Raw genomic sequence first — 24,632 nt, 5'->3', positions numbered from 1 at the left:
TAGGTAGATGAGAATAAACTGGTTGATGTGGTGTATATGGATTTCAGCAAGGCGTTTGATAAGGTTCCCCACAGTAGGCTATTGTACAAAATGCGGAGGAATAGGATTGTGGGAGATATAGCAGTTTGAATCAGTAATTGGCTTGCTGCAAGAAGACCGAGGGTGGTGGCTGATGGGAAATGTTCATCCTGGAGTCCATTTGCCAGTGTTGTATCGCAAGGGTCGGTGTTGGGTCCACTGCTATTTGTCATTTTTATAAACGACCTGGATGAGGGCGTAGAAGGGTGGGTTAGTAAATTTGCAGACGACACTAAGGTCGGTGGAGTGTGGATAGTGACAAAGGATGTTGTAGGTTACAGAGAAACATAGATAAGCTGCAGAGCTGGGCTGAGAGGTGGCAAATGGAGTTTAATGCGGACAAGTGTGAGGTGATTCACTTTGGTCTGAGTAACCGGAATGCAAAGTATTGGGCTAATGGTAAGATTCTTGGTAGTGTAGATGAGCAGAGAAATCTCAGTGTCCAGGTACACAGATCCTTGAAAGTTGCCACCCAGGTTGAAGGCAAACTGTGTTTTAGCTTTTATTAATAGAGGGATCGAGTTCCGGAACCATGAGGTTATGCTACAGCTGTACAAAACTCTAGTGCGGCCGCACTTGGAGTATTGTGTACAGTTCTGGTCACCGCATTATAAGAAGGATGTGGAAGGTTTGGAAAGGGTGCAGAGGAGATTTACTAGGATGTTGCCTGGTATGGAGGGAAGGTCTTATGAGGAAAGGCTGAAGGACTTGAGGCTGTTTTCGTTAGAGAGAAGGTTGAGAGGTGACTTAATAGAGACATATAAGATAATCAGAGGGTTAGATAGGATGGACAGGGAGAGCCTTTTTCCAAGAATGGTGATGGCGAGCATGCGGAGACATAGCTTTAAATTGAGGGGTGATAGATATAGGACAGATGTCAGAGGTAGTTTCTTTACTCAGAGAGTAGTAAGGGTATGGAATGCTTTGCCTGCAACGGTAGTAGATTTGCCGACTTTAAGTCGTCATTGGACAAGCATATGGACGTACATGGAATAGTGTAGGTTAGATGGGCTTCAGATTAGTATGACCGGTCGGCGCAACATCGAGGGCCGAAGGGCCTGTACTGCGCTGTAATGTTCTATATGTTCTATGGAGTTATTTCACAGTGGGAATGAGAAAAAGCATGTTTCTGAAGAAATTCACTCACAACAGTTGGGGCAAGCATTTCCTGCATCATACCATTATTTGGGAAGCTTGACTCAATCAATCTGGTGTCAAAGACTTGGCCCAGTATGTGGAAAGAATGCATCATTTTTTCTGGGAAAATGACACTTGGGCAGATGAAAAGCAATGAGTAATTGTCTTGACAGCCTGCGGACCCATTGCTTTTTCGGCTATTAGAAATCTAACTTTTCCTGAGGCACCAGATACTAAAAACCTTTCATGAGAGGATGCATTTAGTTAAGGAATATTACAACCCCAAGCCTCTGTACATTCTGAGAGACTATCAATTTTACCCAGCAATTTGAGAACTAGGGGACTCTGTGTCGAGATTTTTGACTAGGAAAAGATGACTGGCAGAGACATTTGACTTTGGTTTAACCCTTAATGAGATGCTGAGAGACTGTTTGGCATGCGGAATTAGTGATGTAATCATGCAAAAGCTGAAGCCCAATTGGACTTAAAACAGGCTCCAGAACTGGCTTTATCAATGTAAAATGCAGCAAATAGAGCATATGAGTTGCAGGGCATTCCAATGGAAGTAGATATCCTCACCAGTCTGACTGGGCTTAGGGAAGACCAATTGAGGGAAGGCAATTGTATAGCTTCACTCATGACATATCCTGAACAGAGGGACACGAGGTCAGCCCACAGCAAAACCCCAAAACAAAGTTTGAATAAATGGTAAAAATTTTCTTCAGCAACCAAACCGGCAAGCTGTTGAAATTGTTGCTAGTATGCAGATTTGAGACAGCAAAAGAGTCCCACAAGACCAAAGTTGAGCAAAAGAACTTTTAGGACAGTATCCGGGAGAGTCAAACCCTGGAAGGTTCTCCTATATCTGGTTTGGAAAGGTTAAATTGTTCAGCAACATCCAAATCAGAACCAATCAAAGTAAATGTCTGATTAAATGGTCACCCAGTTCTAATGGAGGTCGGTACCATGAGGCCACTTCAGTGATTGCAGAATCAGTCTTTAATAAAATTTGATGTGGACTCCAACGTTTACATTTGTACAAGAGCTCAGTGAGACTGAGAATCTATACCGGGGAACCTTTTCAGATTAAGGGTACAAATTTGGTTCCGGTCTCTGACAAGAAGCTGCTGATTCATTTACCACTGATTGTAGTAAAGGCTCAGGTCCAAGCTCAATGTGGTGAAATTGGTTGTGAAAGAGTCACCCTGATTGGCTCAACATTTTTTGATTAGAAAATTTGATTAGGACTTCACTTAGTCACTTAGTGAAGTCCTAATTAAATACCCGGAAATCTTTTAGGAAGGTTTAGGGAATATCAAAGGAGCCAAGGCCACCTTGCACATTGACCAAGAAGCAATTCCACGATTTTGCAAGGCCTGTCTAGTGCCATTTGCCTTACAGGCACAACTAGAGGCAGAAAATAGAAGACTGGAAAGCAAAGGAATCATCAAACCAGTCCAGTTTGCAAAATGGGCAACACTGATCATATCAATTGTGAAGCCTGATGAGTCAGTTCACCTTTGTGGGGATTTTAAACAAATGGTAAACCATTTTTGCAGCTGGGTAAATACCCATTCCCTCGCATAGAGGAGTTATTTGCAAAGCTGGTAGGGGGATGTCCTTCATGAAGTTGGATGTGAGCCATGCACACTTATGATTGCATTTAGATGAGGATTCTCAGAATATGTCACCATTAATACCCATAAAAGTTTGTACCAATATGCAAGACTGCCATTTGGGGTACTGTCAGCCTATGCAATTTTGAAGCAGACAATGAAGAACATTTTACAAGGTCTACCCCAAATCACCATTTATCTAGATGACGTGCTGATCACAGGGAAGACCTACAAAGGGCACTTAGAAAATATGGACATAACCCTTAGACGTTTCTCCCAGGCATGAGTATGCCTTAGAAGGGACAAATGTGTGTTCCAGGCACCCCAAGTGACCTGCTTGGGCTATACAGTTAACAAGACTGTGTTACACCAATTGAAAGATAAAGTGAGGGTGATCAAATGTGACCCAGTTCCCATGTCTGTACTGGTGCTTAGATCTTCCCTTGAGCTGACAAATTATTACGGAGAGTGCATACATAACCTGGCCTCCATCCTGGTACCTTTGTATCAGCTCCTAAAACAAAGGTCAGCATTGGAAATGTTCACGTAGCCAACTCATGACTTTCAGGCAAGTGAAGAAACAGCTATCATCGTCGAAGGTGCTGGTACACTGTGATCCCAAACAAGACCTGATATTGGCATGCAATTCTTTACCGGCATCAGAGTAGTGTGAACTCATAGGTGTCCCAATGGAGAGGAACACCCAATAGCGTATGCATCCAGATTAATGCAGAGCGTAAGTATACCCAAATAGTGAAGGATGTTTTGATAGCCATACGGGAATCAGGAAGTTCCACCAATATCATTACAGATGTAAATTTGTAATAATAACGGACGACAAACCCCTGCTGAGTCTACTTAAAGAGGACAAGGTAGTGCCTCCCATAGTGGGAGGTTGATTTCAGTGATGCGCTCTAATATTAAGTGCATATAATTAACAGTTGGAGCACCATCATGGAGAGCAAGCAGCGAATGCAATGCATTGAACTTTCTCCTGCTGGGAGTTACATCACTGACAGTACCGTCACTGGAACAATTCATAATGGTTTTAAATTTTCTAGGCACACTTCCAGTCACAGCTGACAATATCAGACTTTGGATGAAGAAGCATCCAATCCTAGCAAAATTGCTGGTGATGGTGGTGGGGAATCAAAGAGCTGTTACAACGAACGTTTAGGACCTGAAGAGACCGGATCATCATAGAAGATGGCATATTATTATGGGGAGCAAGAATGATCGCCCCGAGCAAAAGTTGCTGTCAGATACGGGCTAAACTCCACAAGAGTCATTCAGGGGTTTCCAAAATGAAGGTGCTGGTGAGAATTATGTCTGGTGGCTGGGATTGGATGTAGACATAACTGTGTTGGAGGTCCAGTGCCTAGAGTGCCAACAAGAACAAAGATTATGGCCAGCAGCTCCCCCACATTTTTGGGAATGGCTGGGTAAATCCTGGATTCGGATACACATAAACAATGCAGGTCCTTTCATGGCCTCGATATTCTTAGTCATTGTGGATGTCTACTCAAAGTGGCTGGACATAATTCAGAGTTCATTTGTCAAACACAGGGATGATGATAGAATAACTGTGTGCATCTTTTGCAATACATGGATTCTCAAAAGTGTTAGTTAAAAATAACAGGCTATTGTTTACAGCAGGGAATTTGAGTATTTCCTGAAGTAAATGCCATTTGACATTTAAGGACAGCTCCATACCATCCATTGTCCAATGGTCTGGCAGAAAGAGTCCAAACTTTGAAGACAGGCTTAAAAAAGCAGCCTACAAATTCACTCAATCCCAAACTGTCCCAGTTCCTATTTGATTATAGGAACTCCCCTCATGCAACTACAGAGATAGCTCCAGCAGAATTGCTAATGGGGAGAAGACTCTACATTTTGTTAAATCTGATCTTCCCGGATCTGGGGATGAGTGTGAAACAGCATCTGGAATGCCAATGCAAGACACAAGCCTCCGCTAAGCAAGAGTGCCAATTTACTTCAGGGGACAAAGTTTGGTATAGAACCACGAGAATGTCAACACCAGGTCAGGTACCATGACATATAAAGTTCAGGCAACTGCAACAGTCCTGAACAAGCATGTGGATCATATGAAAGCTGCAAACTCATAAACGGTGTGGGAACAAAACATACCTACCTCTTCAATAATCCTTCCAACTGTACTGGAACCCATAGCTTTTCCTCTCTGTTAAATGTCAAAGATACCTCAGAATCTGAGATGGACATGGCAGATTTTGTAACATCGATGTCTTTTGCTGTCTGAAGAAAAGGATGGATTTCTTCCAAGAAGCTCCAGGCGCATGAGGTGAGTCACTGTGCATTGCACACCATCTGAATCAGAGATGGAAAAGGTGGAACGTGACCTGATGCTAAACTGCCTCAGGAGGAGGTACAACAAGAAAACAGGCCTATGTCCTCAGACTCAGAGGGAGAGGGATGTAGTGATTGTAACGAGGTCTACCAGGTGGACCTCATAGATTGTGAGTTCCCTGATTGGGGCTGTCAATCTGGTCCAATTAGAAAACTTGTTTATTCTGAGAGCTGCCTCTAAGGGAGATAGATCAAAGGGCTTTCCAAGTAAACAAAGGGTGACTTGGTGACGGAAGACTGGACTCTGTGGAAGTATTTCATCAAGAAGATAGCATTAAGAACTTCTTCAATTCTGTTGATTTCCTGTGCTAGGATTGATCTTCTCCCCTTAGGTTTGACCTATCATATTTACAGACATCTGCTTCACTATCATTGGAATGAATTTCTCTATAGAGACAAATTGACTTTTGACTTTAATAAATCAGACAAGATTCATCAGTGATTTTAAAAACAACTGTCTCATGATTTTAAAGCTCCAATTAAAGTCACATATTTAAGAGACTATTGTAGAGATTATTAATGAAATATCACATCACCATATTGGATGATACATAATGCACTTTTCAGTATAATATTTTAAGATCTGTCCATTCTTACACAACACCCATGTTATTGTATAGCCTGTAAGCCAACTTAATGTTAAATCCTGTTCTCTACCCATTCACCACCATTCGCCCTTACACTTACCATGTCAACTCACCTGGTATCCATCATGGACCAGACCCACGCAGAGATAACAGAGTGTAATATTCCATGACACAAAGCTACAATTTTCTATTGTAGACATCGTGAGATAGAAAATAACACTCACATCATAACAAAAATACTACAATTGAAAGCTTTAGAACAATAAACATTGCATTAAAAAACTTATTAAAATGAAAACTTCTAGTCCAACATCAAATAGTTCACAATTTCCAGTCAAACAGTGAAATGGAAGGCACTCTGCTGTGATAGTATATGCTGTGAAATCACTCACACAGATATACTATAAAGCACTCACACAGATATACTATAAAGACAGAAACTCTCAGACATCTGACAGCAGACTTTATTAGATTTCAAAATTTGCAAAACTGAAATAGCAAGCAATAGTTTTGTTTAACACTCCAGACATTGCTCTCAAAGATTTAAAGGGTAGGACTTGTAAGTGACTTGACAATTTGATAATTCTCTTTAATATGTGCTTCAACATGTCCTCTTGGCAACTGTCAAGAGTGTGGTGCTGGAAAGGCACAGCAGATCAGGCAGCATCCGAGCAACAGGAGAATCAATGTTTCGGGCAAAAGCCCTTTGACAAGTGGTCTAGATGGATTATATTGACAGTTTGACAGCTGATTTTGTCATAGTTATTGACAGTTCCAATAGCTTGATAATAATTTGTTTGTGCACTTTTAACACACGTATGTATAGTTTTAACAACTCTGAAGTGTGCCTTTCATCATCCAATGTGCACCCTAAATGTGCCCCAGAACCAAAGAGGTAACATCTCTCCAAAGGGTACCCTGCTTATTCAAATGATTCAATGAAATTCAGTTGAATTTCATTCTTACTTGCTCTAATTTGCACAGTTTCACTCTCTAAGACAAAACACTCAGTGTGTTAAATGGCCAAGCATATCCATAAAGCATACATGGAATAACATGTCCCATTGCCATCTTCACTCCTGTGAAAATGGGAAGTGCTGTGGTCAGAGTCAGTGAGGGTTGGCATTTATGATTTTCAGATAGTTCAACTATTTTCTGCTGTGACAGAGGGATTCCTATTTCCAAATATGTGTATGCATGCAAGTAAACACTGACATATGTACAAAAAATGTGTTTGTCCCAGTCACAGGCAAGAGGTAAGGATTTATTGCTCACTTTTCCCCTTCAAAATGTACACAATAACCACTGCTGGAATGATAAACAGCTCTGTATTACCTTTATTCAAACTCTTCAACTCTTTTCCACTCTGCAGCACTACAACAGGACTAAAAACAATTCTCAATACCTGAGGGAAAACAGAAGTGTTCCAAAGATAATTACCTTGTCAGTTCTGTCCTCTTCATCCTCCTCATATGCTATCAAGCTCTCCTCCAACTCTTGCTGTTAAGAGGAAAGAAAATTCAACACTCATCATCAATGAAAGAGAAACCCAAAATTGTTACATTACTGGAATTATATTCAGATTAATCTTTAATAATTACACTGGAAATAGGTAGATATTTAAACTCCTCTTCAGGATTCGTCCATAGAGCAAAGCAATATTCTCAAAACAGCATGAAGATAAATCACCAGACAATCTGTTTTAGTGAGGGTGGTCAATGGTGCAATTAGATAAATAGTGGCCAGGTCACTAGACAGCCCTGATCACTTTTGACTAGTACATAGAGATCTTTTACATTCTCTTAAGAGTGGTGACAGGTCCTTGGTTTAATTCAGGACCTAAAAGACAGTCAGCAAAAATTTCCTATTTTCAATTGAAATGTTTGTGGTGTGAGATTCTCTGCATCCAGGCTGCCAAGGCTCAGAGTAACTTTTCCCATACAATCTTCTGCCTTTCACCCCATTAGTTATGCAACTGGCCTCTTGGACACCAGTCTTGGGGAATCATGGGGACGGAGAGGCAGAAGTGTTCATTGCTGTTCTTTCTGGCTTTCATCCCACATTTAAAGCCCAGCTACATACTATTCAGATGATGCGGGTGCTTTGCAGCACTTGAACATCAAAACATTCAGGACATGGGCTGGAAGAAAGGAAAGTTTATTTCCTTCTTCATGGACAGGGGCCTTGAGGTATTGATGGGGTGGAGAGTAGGGCACTCCTTTTATCAGATGACTGCCAATGGGCAATACCACCAGACCATGCCAGCCTACCCATAAATTGAAGCCTAGATTAGCACTGTGTCCCAAGTGAAGTGAGAAAGAAGGCCAATGATCTTCTGCACTCCACAAGGGTAAGAACCATCACCTTTTCTCTGCTTTCTCACATTCACACAGCAAACACCCTAGTTTTACGACAGCTGACGGATCTCACCAAGGTTCATGGAGCTGAACTCTCACTATTTCTTGCAGCGTATCCTCTTCATGGCTGTTGCCTATTTCATCGTTTCAAGCTGTGAAGTCATCTGCCCTCTCTGTTTCCTACTCACTCATTTGGGACTTACATTACTAACTGTTTTCCATCAACTTCCATCTCGCTTAAGCATCCCATTGCACCAAAAATTGGCACAGCCAGGTTGAGAGATTTCAGCTCAATTTCTCCGCATTTCTTATAAGGACATAGGAACAGGAGTAAACCATTCAGCCCTCAAGCTTATTCTATGTTCAATGAGATCATGGCTGATCTGTGGCCTAACTCCATATACCTGCCTTTAACCAATTTATCTTTCTCAGATATAAAATTAACAATGTTCCATTTGTAGAACAGATTCCAAATCTCTACCACCCTGAGTGTAGAAGTATTTCCTCGCATCTCTTCTAAATTGTCTTGCCCTAATTCGCAAATTATGCCCCCTATTTATAGAATCCACAACAAATGGAAATAGTTTATCTATATTTCCCTGTCTTTTCCTATTAATACCTTAAAGACTTTGATCAGATAACCCCTTAACTTCTTAATCTCTAGAGAAAACAGGCCAAATTTGCATAACCTCTTCTCGTAACTTAACCCTGAGGTCCAGGTGTCATTCTTGATAAGGACACATTACAGTTGTCCAGAAAAGGTAATAAACTATTCATGTGGAAATAGACAGGTGTCAATGAGCAACCAACCTAGTAAGTTTAATTATATTGTGCTACACCACAATCCCATTAATACGATTTCTAATTCATTCTTAATCTGCACATTTTTGTCCATGTTCGGTAATTGATTCCCTCTCTTCTCTTATGCAGGCACTAGCAACACCCACAGAACCTCCGCAAAGAGCTGAGCTCCAGAGATCCTCAACTCTACCTTCACCTCTGAGGTAGAAGCCATTGGAGTTTCACAGGATGCACCGGTAAGGCCTTCTTCATGTATGCTCCACGGCCTTCTTTCCCACTTCACTTCGGACACAATGCTAATCTCTTGGTCAGAGATTTTCACCTCTGTGGGTTCCGTTTCTCAGTTAGATTCAGGAGTACATCACAGACATGCAATTGCAGCTGGTTAAGGACAAAATGTCAGGTGTCCCTGTCACTCAGAGACTAGGCACCTACTGAAGTGCAGGCAGAAGATGATCCCAAAGTGTCAGCCATTTATGATTTGGTTAAACTGCGGAGGCAGGCACAGGAATATTATGCAGGTTTATGAGATGCCCTTGATCAGCTGGATCAGACAATAGAGAAGTCCACCAACATTATCACCGCCATACATGTGTTTAGTTATCTCCATGGACAGATGGTAACTACTATGGAGACCCAGGTCCAATACAATCAGTGTCCACATGGAGCTGCATTCCATTGCTTTAGAATAGATGTTTAGCATCAATAGTAGGGTGAGAGGAGATCAAATGAACCGTGACCTCACTCCAGGTGCTACTTTCTCTGAGGGAGACAAGGTAGTTCCAGCAGACACTAGGGATCCCCAGCTTAAAACACAGGTTACTCCAGAGGTGCCTGTTCCATTCATCTCCATCCTCTTCATTATTCCTTCAGCAGTACATGCTGACGGTGGTGATTCTGTATCTGATCAGAAGACTGTTAGCAGGCCTGGGACCTGTGGGCCCATAGATACTATGGGACAACCACCCAAATCCTTCCATCTGAGCTGCAGAGGTCTGGATAGTGTTTTGACATAATGAGAAGCAGCAGAAGAAGGTATTGTAGGTGGCAGGGATGAAAGCTCACTGTAAATAACCTTTAACTTTGAAAAATAAATGCTCATTTGGATAGTAAAATATCTGCAGTAGTAAAATGTTCAAACCTGGTTACATCACACCCAAAATGAGAGATATGTAATCCCTTCAGACATGACAATGATCAAAGAAGTTGTAATGGCCAAGTATTGCTTATCTCCTGCAAGGAACTGACTCCATGATGACAAATAGGCTCATAAACATCAAGGAATCCCTGTACCATGATGTTAATGACTACAGCTAAGGCACTGTACTTAGAGTACAACATTGAAGCTAAACACAATGTGCAGAGAATGTGCTAGGTCTGACCTGCATACATCATTCCATAATTACTTCCAACTGTTCACACTGAAAATATAGAATCAATGATGATTCTACATATCTCTGAGAGGGAAAGTTTATTCTATGTAACATCTTTTGTCAGGAACACACAAGGGTGAGAGATGTATAAAGGGCATACATCCACTGTGACTCATGGGACCTTGACCTTCTGAGAAAAATGCAAACCACTGTCTCTCACAGTTTCAACATTGTCCTCGAGGACGCTCAAGCAATTCAAGGCAATTTAACAATCTACTGAAGGGTTACCGATGATGGAAGGGTCAAAATAAGATTCCTCAGGATTCCTCTCACCCTGCTGCTTATTATGCGAGACTTCACAACACAACACTTGGATGCAATATCCTGACAGATGCCTTAAGAGCTATTTAACCTTTGCACCATGTGATGTTGGTTCACTGACTCACTGACTGCTGTTTTCTCCTCAATGATCAGTAGGGCATGTTATCTGTGGACACTTGAAATTAGGATTGCCCAAAGATATTATATGTACAATCACATGAATAATGAAGTATTTATTCAGCAACACAAAAGGTGAAGGACTTCAAAAATAACAAATTCCACATATTCTTTGCACCAAATAGGGCCGCTTGCCAGATTACCAATTGAATATGAAACAACTAAATCAAGTCCAAGCTCATTCACTATGGAGGTGGGTTTTAATGAAGCTATCTCTGGCTTCTCTAGCTTGATGATGCAGTGCTCTGTCATCTTGCCTTGGGTGGCACTCCTGATCTTCTGCCTCATCTTCAGCTTTGGAAAATTGTTGTTCCCCCATTTTGTCTGCATCCAGGACATATCCCCTACCTCACTTTGTCAGTTTCAAATTGTGAAGGTCACAACATGCTACAATGACCTTTTCTAGGCTGGATTGGAAGCTCCTGCCTGAATACTCCATGCATCATAACCACATCTTAAGCAAGGAGAAAGTGAAGACTGCAGATGCTGGAGATCAGAGCTGAAAATGTGTTGCTCGAAAAGCGCAGCAGGTCAGGCAGCATCCAAGGAACAGGAGAATCGACGTTTCGGGCATAAGCCCTTCTTCAGGAATCTGCTGCGCTTTTCCAGCAACACACATCTTAAGCAAGCCTACTGTCTATTTCACTCTGCCCTGGTGGAAGCAGGAGCAGCATTGTAACATCATTCTCTGACAGTCGGAGAGTTTCATAAAGCTGATAACAGCCATGTTTGGAGGGGCTGTATCTGTTGTCCAGCTGGCATCTCATATGGCCCCTGTGTGTCCTCTAACAGTTATGGCAACTCTCAGAACATCTGACACAATCTTCCAGAATTTGGGATCAATAGTCATCTATAATTAGAATATTGATGGAGTATAAGTCGTTTCTGTTGATGAACTCTGTGGTTTGGTGATAGGGCACTCTCAAAGTAAAGTGTATACCTGCAGGTTGCCAGTGATGGTGGATAACTCCAGGTCTCTAACTGCTTGAGATTCTCATCATGGGGGAAGAATATGAAGAGCTGTACTCTGAGGAAATTAGCATCAATGACATCCTAAATGCACCCAGAATATCAAGTGGAGCCTGCAAACCACTCCCTTGAGCATGATCTGGAAAAACCACCATCTTAAACCATCTTTCTAAAATGTGTCTACATGTTCTTTTGTCTATCTCTGCTGGCTGTTGGGAGGCCTGTAGTATACCTCCAGTATTATGATTTCACCTTTCCTATTCCTGGTTTTTCCCATATTGCCTCACTGCATGAGTCCTCTGATGTATGCTCCCTTAGTACAGCTATGAGATACTCTTTTACCAGTAATGCAACCTGCCCCCACCACCCCATTTACATTCCCTTCTATCACACCTGAAACATCTAAATCCTGGGACATTCAGCTGCCAGTCTTTCCCTCTTTTAGCCAAGTACAATAATGTCAGAGTTCCAAGTACTAACCAAAGCTCTAAGTTCACCTATCTTGCCTATTATGCTTCGCGCATTGAAACACATGAATTTCAGACCATCTTGCCTGCTCTTTTCAGAAGCATTTCCTTGTCTGTTCTTGTTCTTGGTCATGTTTGCCTTAGTTTCTATCTCTCCTTCAATTTCTGCATCTACTGTCCTAGTCCTCTGGTTCCCATCCCTCTGCCACACTAGTTTAAACCTTCCCCAAGTATATCAGTCCCATCCTGCCCAAGTGTAACCTGTCCAGTTTGCACAGGTCGCATCTCCCCCAGAACCGGTCCCAATGCCCCATGAATCTGAAACTCTCCTCCTCACACCATCTTTTCAGCCACTTGTTCATCTTATATATCTTGCTGTTTCTATTCTGACTAGCTCGTGGTATTCATAGTAGTCCTGAGATAACTATCTTTGAGGACCTACATTTCAACTTTCTTCCTTGTTCTCTATTCTGCTTTTAGGACCTCATCCCTTTTTCTAATCTATGTCGTTAGTACCAACATGTACCACGACCACTGGCTGTTCACCATCCTCCTCCAGAATGCCTTGCAACCGTTCTGAGACATCCAGGACCCCAGCATCAGAGAGGCAACGCAACATCTTGGACTCCCATTTGCGGCCACACACCTATGTATTCCCTTTATGATAGAATCCCCAACACTATAGCATTTCTATGCTTATTTCTCCCTCCCTCTGCAGCAGAGCCAACCATGACAGCATAAATTTGGCTGCTGCTGTTATCCCGTGACAGGCCATTCCACTCAAAAGTATCCAAAACAGTATATGTGTTTTGCAGGAGAATAACCATGGGAGATTCCTGCATTGCCTGCATAGCCCTCCTGCTCTGCCTGGTTGTCGTTCATCCCTTTCCTGCTTGTTGAGTCTGGCTCTGCGATGTGTCCACCTCTCTATCCATGCTATCAACAATACTCTCCGCCTCATGAATGCTCTACAGTGTCCCCATACACTGCTCCACTTCTGAAACTCTGGCTTCCAGGAGCTGGACACACTCCTTGCACACATGCAGGTCCCGAGCATTGGAAATGTGCCCGGCTTCCCACATCGAGCAAGAGGAGCAGATAATGATTTGGAGCTCTCCTGCCATGTCTTACCCTTTAACTTAATTAAACCTTAAAATGTCAAATACTTTTAATACTAAATTGAAGCTGCTAGGGCTCTCTGCTGTATTTCTCAAAACTTACTCACCAACAACAGTTTCTGTAAGCTATTTAGGCTCACGTTCCTTTACCCAATGGAACTCTCCACACCAACCTTCCTCTCACAATGTCCATCTCCTCTCCTCTGAATTTTGCTTTTCCTTTTTGTCTTGGATAGAGCAGGAAGCGGGGATGGAAACACGACAGTAATGTAATGTTTGGGGCTGAGTTTCCTTAACACCAGGTTCTTCAACGATGCCCTTCACACCCGCACTGACGGTGAAGTCTACTCCCAGAATGCAAACAAGTGATGTCTTAGCACCCTCTGTTTGGATGCCTTACAAGCATTCTTGTTGGGGAGGCCAGGCTACCCTCTGTGATCTTTGCTGATATCTCTTCATCACAATCCCTGACTGAGGCAGGATGTAGTTAAAATGCAAGCGAAAGTGAGGATTGCAGATGCTGGAGTCAAGATTAGAGTGGTGCTGGAAAAGCACAGCAGGTCAGGCAGCATCTGAGGAACAGGCAAATTGACGTTTCAGGCAAACTCCCTTCATGCAGTCCATTCTTCCAGCAGGGCCATTTCAGAGCCAACAATAGGCTTCTGCCAAATGAGATTGCACTGCTTGGATCAGTCTGGAGTGGCCTTATTGTACTCTCTAGACAGTAATCCTAGCATGCTGTGCTCTATATAACCAAAACTGGCAATTACAGGATGTGAAGGATGCTGAGGGAGAAAAAGGTTCTAACAGATGTGATATGGGTGAAGACATCATTCACTAACTGTAAATTCTTTTACGTCACCATAGGCAAGAAACTCCTTTTCATCCCTAAAGTAAATGCAGTTTTTTATTTGTTTTTTTTTCTTTACTTTTCCTGTTTGATTAACAAATTTAACCTAAGAACTATTTGAAGGCTTCACAGCATCTGAAGAATGATGAGATGTTATGGTCCAAAGGGTGTTTGAGGAAGAGTAGCACTCCTTCAGATGGGGTTCTAATCATATGGTGCTAAGGAAGCGTAAAATCTGTCAGTTGATTCTAGGTTGCACAGCTAAAATGATCACATTAACATATGTGAGATTCCAATTCCAAAGAAGTGTCATCTATATGCCCTCATAAGATTTCTTTGTTCCTTGCTCTTCAACTGTGTCTTGGTGCAGTCCTAGGGTCTGAAGTTGAGGTGGTGGGAGCCTGCCCTATAGTGGAGTCTATTGATCTTGAAGAATTTGGGCAGCTGGCCCCAGGGGTGTTTGTGACTGCATGGGCCAGGCATGTAAATGCAGGCTTATCCTGCTTGTCTTCAATTTCACAGGGTTGGGAGGATTGCAGGCTTGGTGGTGATTGTGGAGATGCCAGGCACCACTGGAGTGTTATAAAGGAGACATCCGGGGGGTCGGTATGTAATCTCTCCTCCATCTGGTGCCTACTAGCATCACCCTATCTGGTTAGGAGGAAGAGGCACCTGGAGTAAGGTTCATAAGAGCGCAGGGTTTAGGAGCAGAAGGAGGCCATTCAGTTCACCAGGTTTTCACTACCATTCAAAGAGATCATCATTAACGATTCATACTTCACAGACTTCTGGATAAAGAATTCCACAGACTGACAACCGTCTGAGGGGAAAACAAAATCCCCTCATCTTGGCCTTAAATTGGTGACGCCTTATTCTGAGATTATGCCCTGTAGTCTTAGAGTCTCCCACAAGGGGGAACAATGTTTCCACATCCATCCTGTCAAATCCCCTCAGAATCATATATGTTACAATAAGATGGCCTCTCAATTTTCTAAACTCCAATGAATACAAGCGTAATCTACACAATCTCTATTTATACAGAAATCCCTCTATACAGGGGATTTTAACCTAGTGAGCCTTCTCTGGACAGTTTCCACCACTAATATATCAGGGGAGGTGATGGTTTAGGTATTATCAGTAGATTATTAATCCTGAAATCCCGGTAATGTTCTGGGGATCCAGGCTCAAATTTGAACTCAATAATTAAAAAAAGGAATTAAGATTTGAATGATGACCATGAAACCATTATTTATTATCAGAAAAAAGCCATCTGGTTCATGAACATCCTTTAGGGAACAAACATGCTGTCCTTGCCTGGTTTAGCCTACAAGTACTCCAGTCCCACAACAATGTGATTGACTCATAACTGTCTTCTGAACCAATGCTGACATCTATGTCGATTTTGTGGGGATGCAACCAGACACAACTGGGAGAACACTCGAGACTCTAGAACAAAAATGTCTAAGCATGTGGTTGATAACAGAACAGAGAGAGTTGATCAAAGTAATGATCATGATAATAGAATAGAGAGAGTTGATCAAAGTAATAATCATTCAGCATTATGACTAGTTGATCTAAAGTTGCAGAATCAAAATAACTACAAGTAACAGATACCATCTTCAAATAAATAAATGATCAGGGGTCACAAGTAATTGTAAAACTTAGGCATCTATAGCAAGACCAGGACTTGTTACAAATCCCAACTTGCTTTTGATAGGTCACCTTCTTAAACTGCTGCAAGCAGTTTGTGTTGTTTGTTTTTATTTGACTATGAGATTTGGGCATTGCTGGTAAGGCCACCGGTTTTCTGCCAGGGTCATTTCAGAAGCCATTTTAGAATCAATCATATATAGGACAGACTGTAAGGGTAGCAGACTTCTTTTCCTAAAGGGCATTAACGAATCAGTACCTTTTTCTGACAACTGATAATGGCTCCATGGTTTGCATTCCTTACCGCAAATTCCAAGTAGACTAATAAAATTTACTTTTTATCGGCTGCCACAGCAGGATTTGAACCAATAACCTCAAATCATTTGGGTGTCTAGATTACTAGTTCAGTGGAATTATCATTATCTCCCCTTATTATTCCCATCAAGAAAGCTGAATGAGATGTCAAGAAAGTTGCATCTCTTGTTTTATTCACACGCATGATAATTCCCCATATTGGAGATGAATGGTGACCTGCAGAGTGTTTAGTTTTAAAAATACAAGAGAAAAACTTGAAATATATAAACCATATCTCAGTCTGAAGTTAAAAATCACACAACATCAGCTTATAGTCCAACAGGTTTATTTGGAAGTACAAGCTTTCAGAGCGCTCCTCCTTTGTCAGGTACCACTAGCTACCTGACGAAGCAGCAGCACTCCACAAGTTTGTACTTCCAAATAAATCTGTTGCACTATAATCTGGTGTTGCGTGATTTTTAACTTTGTCCATTCCAGTCCAACACCAGCACCTCCTCATCAGTAGCTTGCTTAGAGCAACAAAAAAAGAGAAAGCAACGTTCACCAAGAAGACAGATAACCCCTACCTCCCTCCTCCCTTCTATCCTCTCAATATTATCAGAAAATCAGCTCCAATTAACAAATAAACTTATAAAAATCTCTGTTGACTAAGAAATTAAGAGTATCTGTAAGCTTTGCCACTTCTGAGGAAGCAGGACAGCAGCTAAGTAGTTACAACATATCAACTGAAATATGTGGGATAAAAATTATTGTGACTATTCAAGAGGGGAGCTGTGACCCCTCCTTATTTGATTGTAGCACATGGACTACTTGGGCTGAATGGCCTGTTTATGGTCTCTAAATGCTATCTAAAGAGAGATTAGAGAGAGAGAAAGAGAGACATTTATGAAACTGGCTGCTTGATGATGAGAGAAACAAATTAATGACTCTTACTCTTGACATTTTCTCTTCTTAGGTCATGACAAATCATAACGTATTTGACATAACATTAAAGAAGGATTATCTCTGTAAGCATTTTACTGACATGCTGAGTCAGTGGGACAGATTGGTTTAGAACATTATAATGCAGTGTTAATTGACACACAAAACATACTACAGTACAATAAATGCTACATTGATTGTAGCATAAATCATAACAACTATATGATTGGAGGGTTTATGAATCCAATGCCTATCCACAGATTCAACAACCAAATGTTTAAAAAAGGAAACAAAAATCTAAGAGAAAGAGTGAAACTGAATTCAAGTTTAAAATAGAAGATCAAATGCCTAGAAAACTGAATAGGTGAAAAGAAAATTGTTTGTGATGAAACACTTCCCTGATGCCTATTATTTCCAGTGGAGTCACAGACATTTCCATGACGTTGATACAGCTCTTCAGTTGAGTTGGGAATGTTTTTAACTTTGCCAATTACTGGTAAATGGTTTTTGAGGATCTTGTGGATGCACTCTGGCTGTCACAATCCTCAAGTCACTTACAATGCATGTTCCTGGAAGGCATCAATACAATGGTGGCTGAGGTGATTAGCTGGTGATCTGCCTTGCTACAGTAAAGTGGACCCATGGAAAGAGGGAATTACAGATATAAAACTACACAATCATGCTGTTTTGCTTTCTGGAGGCTAACTTCCTGAAAGTTCTTCTTTTCAATCAGCCTTAGCAATGCTGAACACCAGGAATGCCTAGACATCGACTGTGTTCATGATTGTTAGGAAACAAGTGATGAGATATATGTTGAATTATGCTTTTTCCTGATATTCTTTGCATCCTAAAACATCTGAACAAAAGCAAATCACTGCTGATATCAGAGACTTGAAATAAAAACAGAAAGTGCTGAAGAAACTCAGCAGGTCTGGCAGCACCTATGGAGATAGAAACGGAGTTAACATTTCAAATTCGATACAACACTTCTTCGGAACTTTGAAAGAACAGTTATATTGGACTGATAAAGTTAATTATTTGTCTCTCCACAAATGCCGCCAGGCCTCTTGAGTTTATCCAGCACTTTCTGCTTTTATTTCTAAAACACCTGCCTTTTTAGGCCTGATGTATTTCTGTCTTTATATTTACAACTGATGGTAAAGGATTGTTTATCAATTTATAGAACACAACATTGAAAGCTGTCAATGCTCCTAAATATTTTACAGTAGTATTAAAATTGTACAAAATGCCATCATTCAACAAACATAAACACATTTGTGTACTCTTTGAGCTTTTATTAAACACTGTCCGCTGTTTAATTGATCTAAAGCTATATCACTAACATCTATGTAATTGAAAGTAAAAGGAATAGTTCGCAGCAAGTGGTGAACCTTATATTATTAAATGGAATAAAAGGTACATTATCTGGGTTTATATTACCATTTGTAAACCTTTCTCACAATGCACAGAAAGACTAATCCTTTGCTCATGAAGCAAAACATTCACTTTGCAGCATTGAGGAATTCAATATTTGCAATCTGCACATATTTGCATAATATATAAAACCTGCACTGGGAATCTCTTCAAAAATTCCACACCACTGTTTGCACCTTACACCAGTCAATGTAATGGGGTAATGATGGGAATGATGGTTGTGCTTTCATACTGTTATGCTGACAGGTTATAGACTGGGGAATAACAAGAAATATCGGATTCACGACTATTTTAAATTAATTAAATTATAATGTGTGTAACAAATCAATTGTGATTAATCTTTAAATACTATTCATTACTTAGTGTTATTCATTTAAAGAGTCAGATGCTTCTTGTTTTCTCCAATCATTGAAAGTACAAATAACATAGAAGAGCTTTTTTTGATATTCCTGACTGATTCCCAATTGCAAGTACAACTACATTTGAACTGTTTGTGATTCTTCATGAAAAATCTCCATAGGTCAACCTGACATAATCACAAAATCATTTGACACTTTGAAAAACTGTCTTCTCTTATAATTTGGATATCTTACATAATTAATTATGTAATTTTCCTAAGTCATTAAATTAACCTTGTGTACATTTAAATTGTCAACTGACTCTTAATGTTTACATAATTTTGCCATCAAAATCAAAACTAAATAAGACATTCAAATCGCTGCACATACAAAAGTTTTTATTGTGATATTAAAAGACAAAATTTTTAATTCATTTGTTGACATTTCTCACTATTCATCATCAAGACAACAACAGCTTCCTTCCATGATTCATAGAACATTGAAAATAGAGAAGTATAGTGCAGAAACAGACCCATTGGCCCACCATGACTGTGCTAACCATGATGCCATCCTTCCTACTGTATAGTAACCAAAATGGCACACAATTCTCCAAATATGGCCTCACCAAAGTTTTATGCAGCTGTAACATGACTTGCCATTTTTTATACTCAGTGCCCCGACTGATGAAGACAAGAACACATATGCTCCTTTACCATCATTTTCATTATGTTGTCATTTACAGGGAGCCCAAGATCCCTCTGTATATCAATGTTTCTAAGGGTCCTGCTATTTAATGTATACTTTCCTCTTGCTTTTGATCTCCTAAAATGCATCACCTCACAGTTGTCTGGATTAAACTGCACCTGCCATTTCTCTGCCCAACTTTCCAACTGATTGATATCCTGCTACATCCTTTGACAACCTTCCTCATTATCCACAACTCCATTGATTTTTATGTCATTTGCAAACTTACTAATCAGATCACCTTCATTTTCATTCAAGTGATTTCTGTACATTATAAACACCAGAGGTCCCAACACAGACCTTTACAGAAGATCACTGATCACAGACCTCCATGATGGGCCAAAGTGTTTGCTCCTGTGCTGTCTTGTTCTATGTTCTATGAATCATGGATAGAAGCTGTTGTTATCATCATCCTGAAAACTGAGAAGTAACTACAAACATATTTATTATTTTGTCTTTTACTATCACAGTATCAGAAAAAGACCTGCCCCACACACCATGGCAAAACCAACTTACCAACTCACTGTGGATCCCTTGTGATTTAATCTTCTGAACAAGCCCACCATGAGGGACCTTGTCAAATGCTTTAATATGGTCCTCATCAATTATCTTCATCACTTCTTCAAAAAGTGTAATTAAAGTTGTGGGACAAGACCTCCTCCTCATAAAGCCAGACTGACTGTGTGTAATAAACCCATTCTTTTCCAAATGTGAGTAAATCCTGTCCCTAAAAATCTTCTCCAATAATTTCCCTACCACTGAAATAAGGCTCATTGGCCTGTAATTTCCTGGATCATCCTGTTGTCCTTCTTAAATAAAGGAACAACATTGGTTATTCTCCAGTCTTCTGGGACTTCACCTATTGATAAACAGGATATGAGTCAGAGGGATATTGCTTCCCTCTGTAGTCCAAGTTTCAAAACCAAGCATTTTACAATCTTTAGTCTAGAGCACACAACTTGTAGTTTGTCACATGGCAAAACAAAAGAATGTCAAATATTTTAGCTGTTTTCTTAATTTCCAACAGAATGATTGGGAGAGAGGGGCAGAACAGACTTTAACACCTGGTAGGAAATTGATTAAAAACTGCTTAACTCATTTCATTCATGATATTATAACTGCACATCTGCTGCAGTAAAATTCTGCCCCTGAAAGGAAAAGGATCTTTGCTAAATTATAATGCTAGCCTGGAAAAATAAGAACAGGTTAAGATGATAGGCAAGGCATTGATAGTGAAAGATTTAAATAATTGACGTAACTTTAAAATCACGTTGAAGAACAGCAACTAATTTTCTATGCTGTACAATAATTGATTAGAAAGGTTATAAATGACTTCTTGAAAATAATCAGCTTCATTTATGAATGCATGAATTCGTTCAGATTATTTATATACATTCAAAAAGCTGGTCTCAGCCAATAGAAACAATCAAGGCTGAGTGCTTTTCAATTTTTCTAAAAATATACTCTAGCTTCTAGAAATGAAGTAACTATGTTATAAACCTAAAATCTAAATTTAAAGTAAGCAAATGAACTTGTTCATAGAAAATAAAGGTTTACTTCCCTGATCTATATTCTTTTCAGGGAGAGCGTAGAAATAGCTTTACTTAACTGAATAACTTAGATATTATAAAGCCAATGGTTAGTTTTTTTGTGATAAATTCATTTGCAGAGCTTTTATGTTCTGAAGTTAAATGGTTTACTTCCACAATTTCACTAAGTAATTACAGGGAAATAAGCTAATACTTTTTCTACTGCCTTACACAAAAACAAAAAAAAAGTAATGTAAGGACAAACTTTAAGCTTTTTCTGAGTGGGTAATATGCTTTTATTCAACTCATTTATTTTTGACAAACTGAACATAATTTTGTTAAATGAGTGCATTTAAAACACTAAGAAGCTGTGTTAATAGAAGGGGGTGATCTGCTATTTTAATTTTTATCCTGTCTTTATAATCTATCACAAGACAAAACATATTATTTGAAATGTTTTCAAAAATAAAAATCTGAATAAGTTTTGATAATTTTATTGGAAGTTAAAATGGATTCAGGAAAATGACTAACCTCATGGTATCAAAGATTTGGTTGGGAGATCAATTAATCCAGCTGGCCTGGACTTGATTTCTCCAAGACTATAGCACATAAATAGATCACAATGTATGTTTGTGTGGGAATTGATTTACATCTTATGTGTGCAAATGTAATAATAGGTTATTGACAGTGTATGGATTGAGGTCTGTCTAGAAACATTGGGGTCAGTCCATAGCACCTATGGTTCAGCTGACTTCACACAGAGTCAATAACCTAGTTATTAGTCATTTTGATCAGTCTGTTTTACAATGCATGGTCAGTTTGTCAAAAGCCGTTGAGATTTACTATCCTGTGCCCACTTCTCATTAACCTTTTGGCTGCTGACTTTGTAGGAAATTTGCTATTGATGCTACTTTTTTATTTTAAACTTTTATTGAATCAGTTGGAGTGAAATTGGCTTTCAGAGGTTGCACAAAATGACACCAGCAAATCGACAGGCAATTTTACACCACTTTTAATTTGCTATTTCTAGAAGATCCAATGTCATTCCCAGAAATTCAATGATGAATAATTAAAAACAAAATACTGCGAATGCTAGAAATCTGAAATAAACACAGAAAGTGCTGAGAAAGCTCAGCAGGCCTGTCGGCGTCTCTGGAGAGAGAAACAGAGTTAGCATTTCAAGGCTGAAGAAGAGTCATGCCAGACTCAACAAACTAACTCTGTTTCTCTCTCCAAATATTTTGTTTGAAATTATGAATTATAATTCAGGATACTATTGATCAAATAAAACTCACATTAATACAGAGAATTTATGAAATATGTTTGTTATAGATTATACTTTTGTTTCTGTCAAAGTTTTGTAAACTTTGACCTCTATCACTTTTGTACAAAACAAGTGTAGGATTAACTGTGCCTTTTATTATTTAAATATTGAAATTTTCATTATTTCCAAATCTCATATAAATGGTTTTTAGTATGATTACAAAGATCTGAAAATAATAATATTGTACAAAAACATTGCATGCACCAATCAGAATGAACAGTTCTAGAGATTAAATTCACTAACAGACCACCAAAAGTGGCAAAGTACAACTCTTGCTAGTTTTGAAAGTAAGTTAAAACGTAGGTGAAAGAGCCATCTTGTGACCTAGTAGTGGTGTCCCTACCCCTGGACCAAGAGGCCCAGGTTCAAATACTACCTGCTGTAAATGTGTGTAATAACATCTCCAAACAGATGTATTACAATAATAGATCAATAAAAAAAAGAAAAGGTTTCATTGATTGAGGTAGAGAAAAGTGATTTAAGAAAAACAAGCATGGGGAAAGGACACAGTGGTAGTGTCCCTACCCCTGAACTGAGAGGCCTGGATTCAAGTCCCACTTGTTCCAAAGCTGTGTAATAACATCTCTGAACAGGTTGATTAGAAAATCGGTTAAATGAAAAAGAAATCTTAGGGGAATTAATAGATGGAAAATAGCATGGGTGATATGGTAATGGGGAAAAAAAACTGTTCGGTCATCTGTGGTAACATATAAAAACAACTTAGGGGGCAGTGTGCTCTTGTGCACTGTGGTAGTGTCCCTACCTCTGAGCCAGTAGGCCTGGATTAAAGTCCCAACTACCCTAGACACATCACTACTCCTGATGAAGGGCTTTTGCCCGAAATGTCGATTTTCCTGCTCCTCGGATACTGCCTGACCTGCTGTGCTTTTCCAGCACCATTGTAATCTAGACTCTGGTTTCCAGCATCTGCAGTCCTTGTTTTTACATCACTGAACAGGTAGATTAGAAAATAGCAAAGCTTAGGGAAAGTGATTTTGCAGAGAGTTCAAAACCTCTTCCACTGAAATTAGATCATAGAACAAGTGAACTCTACAGAATACCCTCTCTCTCTAACTGTAGTAGGAGGACTAGCAGTAAACGCTGGTGAATGTAGCAATAAAAATGGGAAGAGAGAGAATTTTCAATGAATATAAGAATTCAGTTGATTGCAAGATGAAATCCTTTGATCAAGATATTTTTGTATCCTCCATTGTAAACTTTGCTATCTATGATTGTGAATTTAGCACTATCATTTACGTGCCAAATTTGGCAACTTATTTTAACTGTTCAGTTTGAAGAAGTTAACGTTTATTTTTATTGAACGACAGCTGAGAAAATATCCTGCCCAAAACACTACTTAGTGATGCCGCAGATACCACCGGAGGATCTTCACTCAGATGACAATATGCTCAACTGTCAGCTGTTGAACAACTTCAGATTGATGTCATGCTAATTCTATCAATCAGCTACATTTTGATTTTGGGATTTATCATTTGTGCTTTTTTATCATTCACATGTTTTTTTTCTGCTCTGCTTGAGATGAATTTTGAATATGAACAGCACATCTGTTACAAATTTCACAATGTACATTACACAGAGCAGCAGGATAAAGGGTTTGTTAAACTTGGCAGCTGTTCAATACGAAGAAAAATATAGTTATTCTGTGAACTATGTCTCCCTCTGCAGGACCACATTTACATAAGCTATTCTCCATTAATAAATTCAGTACTGTCATTTACTGGAAATGTAAAGTTTACTGGCCTCAAACTTTAATGAAGTAAATCGATTAGTGTAAAATTTGGCCAGCAACTTGTGGGGAAGAAGACATATCCTGTGGATTGTAAATTGTCACAAGTTTGTGCTGTACTACCACTAGCATTGCAAAAATGCATCTTATCCTTCAATTCCTATAGTTTTTAAAGCTTCCGCATTTTCCCGTTAAACTCATCACGGAATATTATGTAATAATAATGCTATTAGTATTCTTTTAACAATTAACTTAAAATCAATATCATATGGATATGTAGAAATTATGATGTAAAATAGTACACAATAAATAGTTTAAATTTGGTTAAGAAGAAATTACTTTTATACAAATTGGGTAGGGATCAGTATAATTGATATCACAGAGCATGATTTCC

General features: G+C 39.6%; 1 protein-coding gene and 1 long non-coding RNA gene across 16 annotated transcripts in view; one reads left to right on the top strand and one right to left on the bottom strand.

Annotated features, from left to right (window-relative positions):
- Nucleotides 1–24,526, top strand: part of LOC148151951 (uncharacterized) — a 40,532-nt gene extending 16,006 nt beyond the window's left edge. The window contains exons 2-3 of the long non-coding RNA XR_015761020.1: nucleotides 9,091–9,197; nucleotides 23,820–24,526. This is a non-coding gene — a long non-coding RNA (uncharacterized LOC148151951). The remainder of the gene's footprint in view (nucleotides 1–9,090; nucleotides 9,198–23,819) is intronic.
- Nucleotides 1–24,632, bottom strand: part of mctp1a (multiple C2 domains, transmembrane 1a) — a 643,540-nt gene that overhangs the window by 80,163 nt on the left and 538,745 nt on the right. For all 15 annotated transcript variants that reach the window (XM_087999145.1, XM_087999160.1, XM_087999167.1 and 12 more), the window contains one exon: nucleotides 7,244–7,303. In XM_087999145.1, the coding sequence (XP_087855271.1) occupies nucleotides 7,244–7,303 (60 nt within the window). The remainder of the gene's footprint in view (nucleotides 1–7,243; nucleotides 7,304–24,632) is intronic.

This window comes from Chiloscyllium plagiosum, unplaced genomic scaffold, assembly GCF_037043375.1.
Source record: "Chiloscyllium plagiosum isolate Xiang-an unplaced genomic scaffold, Cpla_swu_hap1 HiC_scaffold_2, whole genome shotgun sequence".
NCBI lineage: Eukaryota > Metazoa > Chordata > Chondrichthyes > Orectolobiformes > Hemiscylliidae > Chiloscyllium > Chiloscyllium plagiosum.
This window is presented reverse-complemented; position numbering and strand designations above follow the sequence as displayed.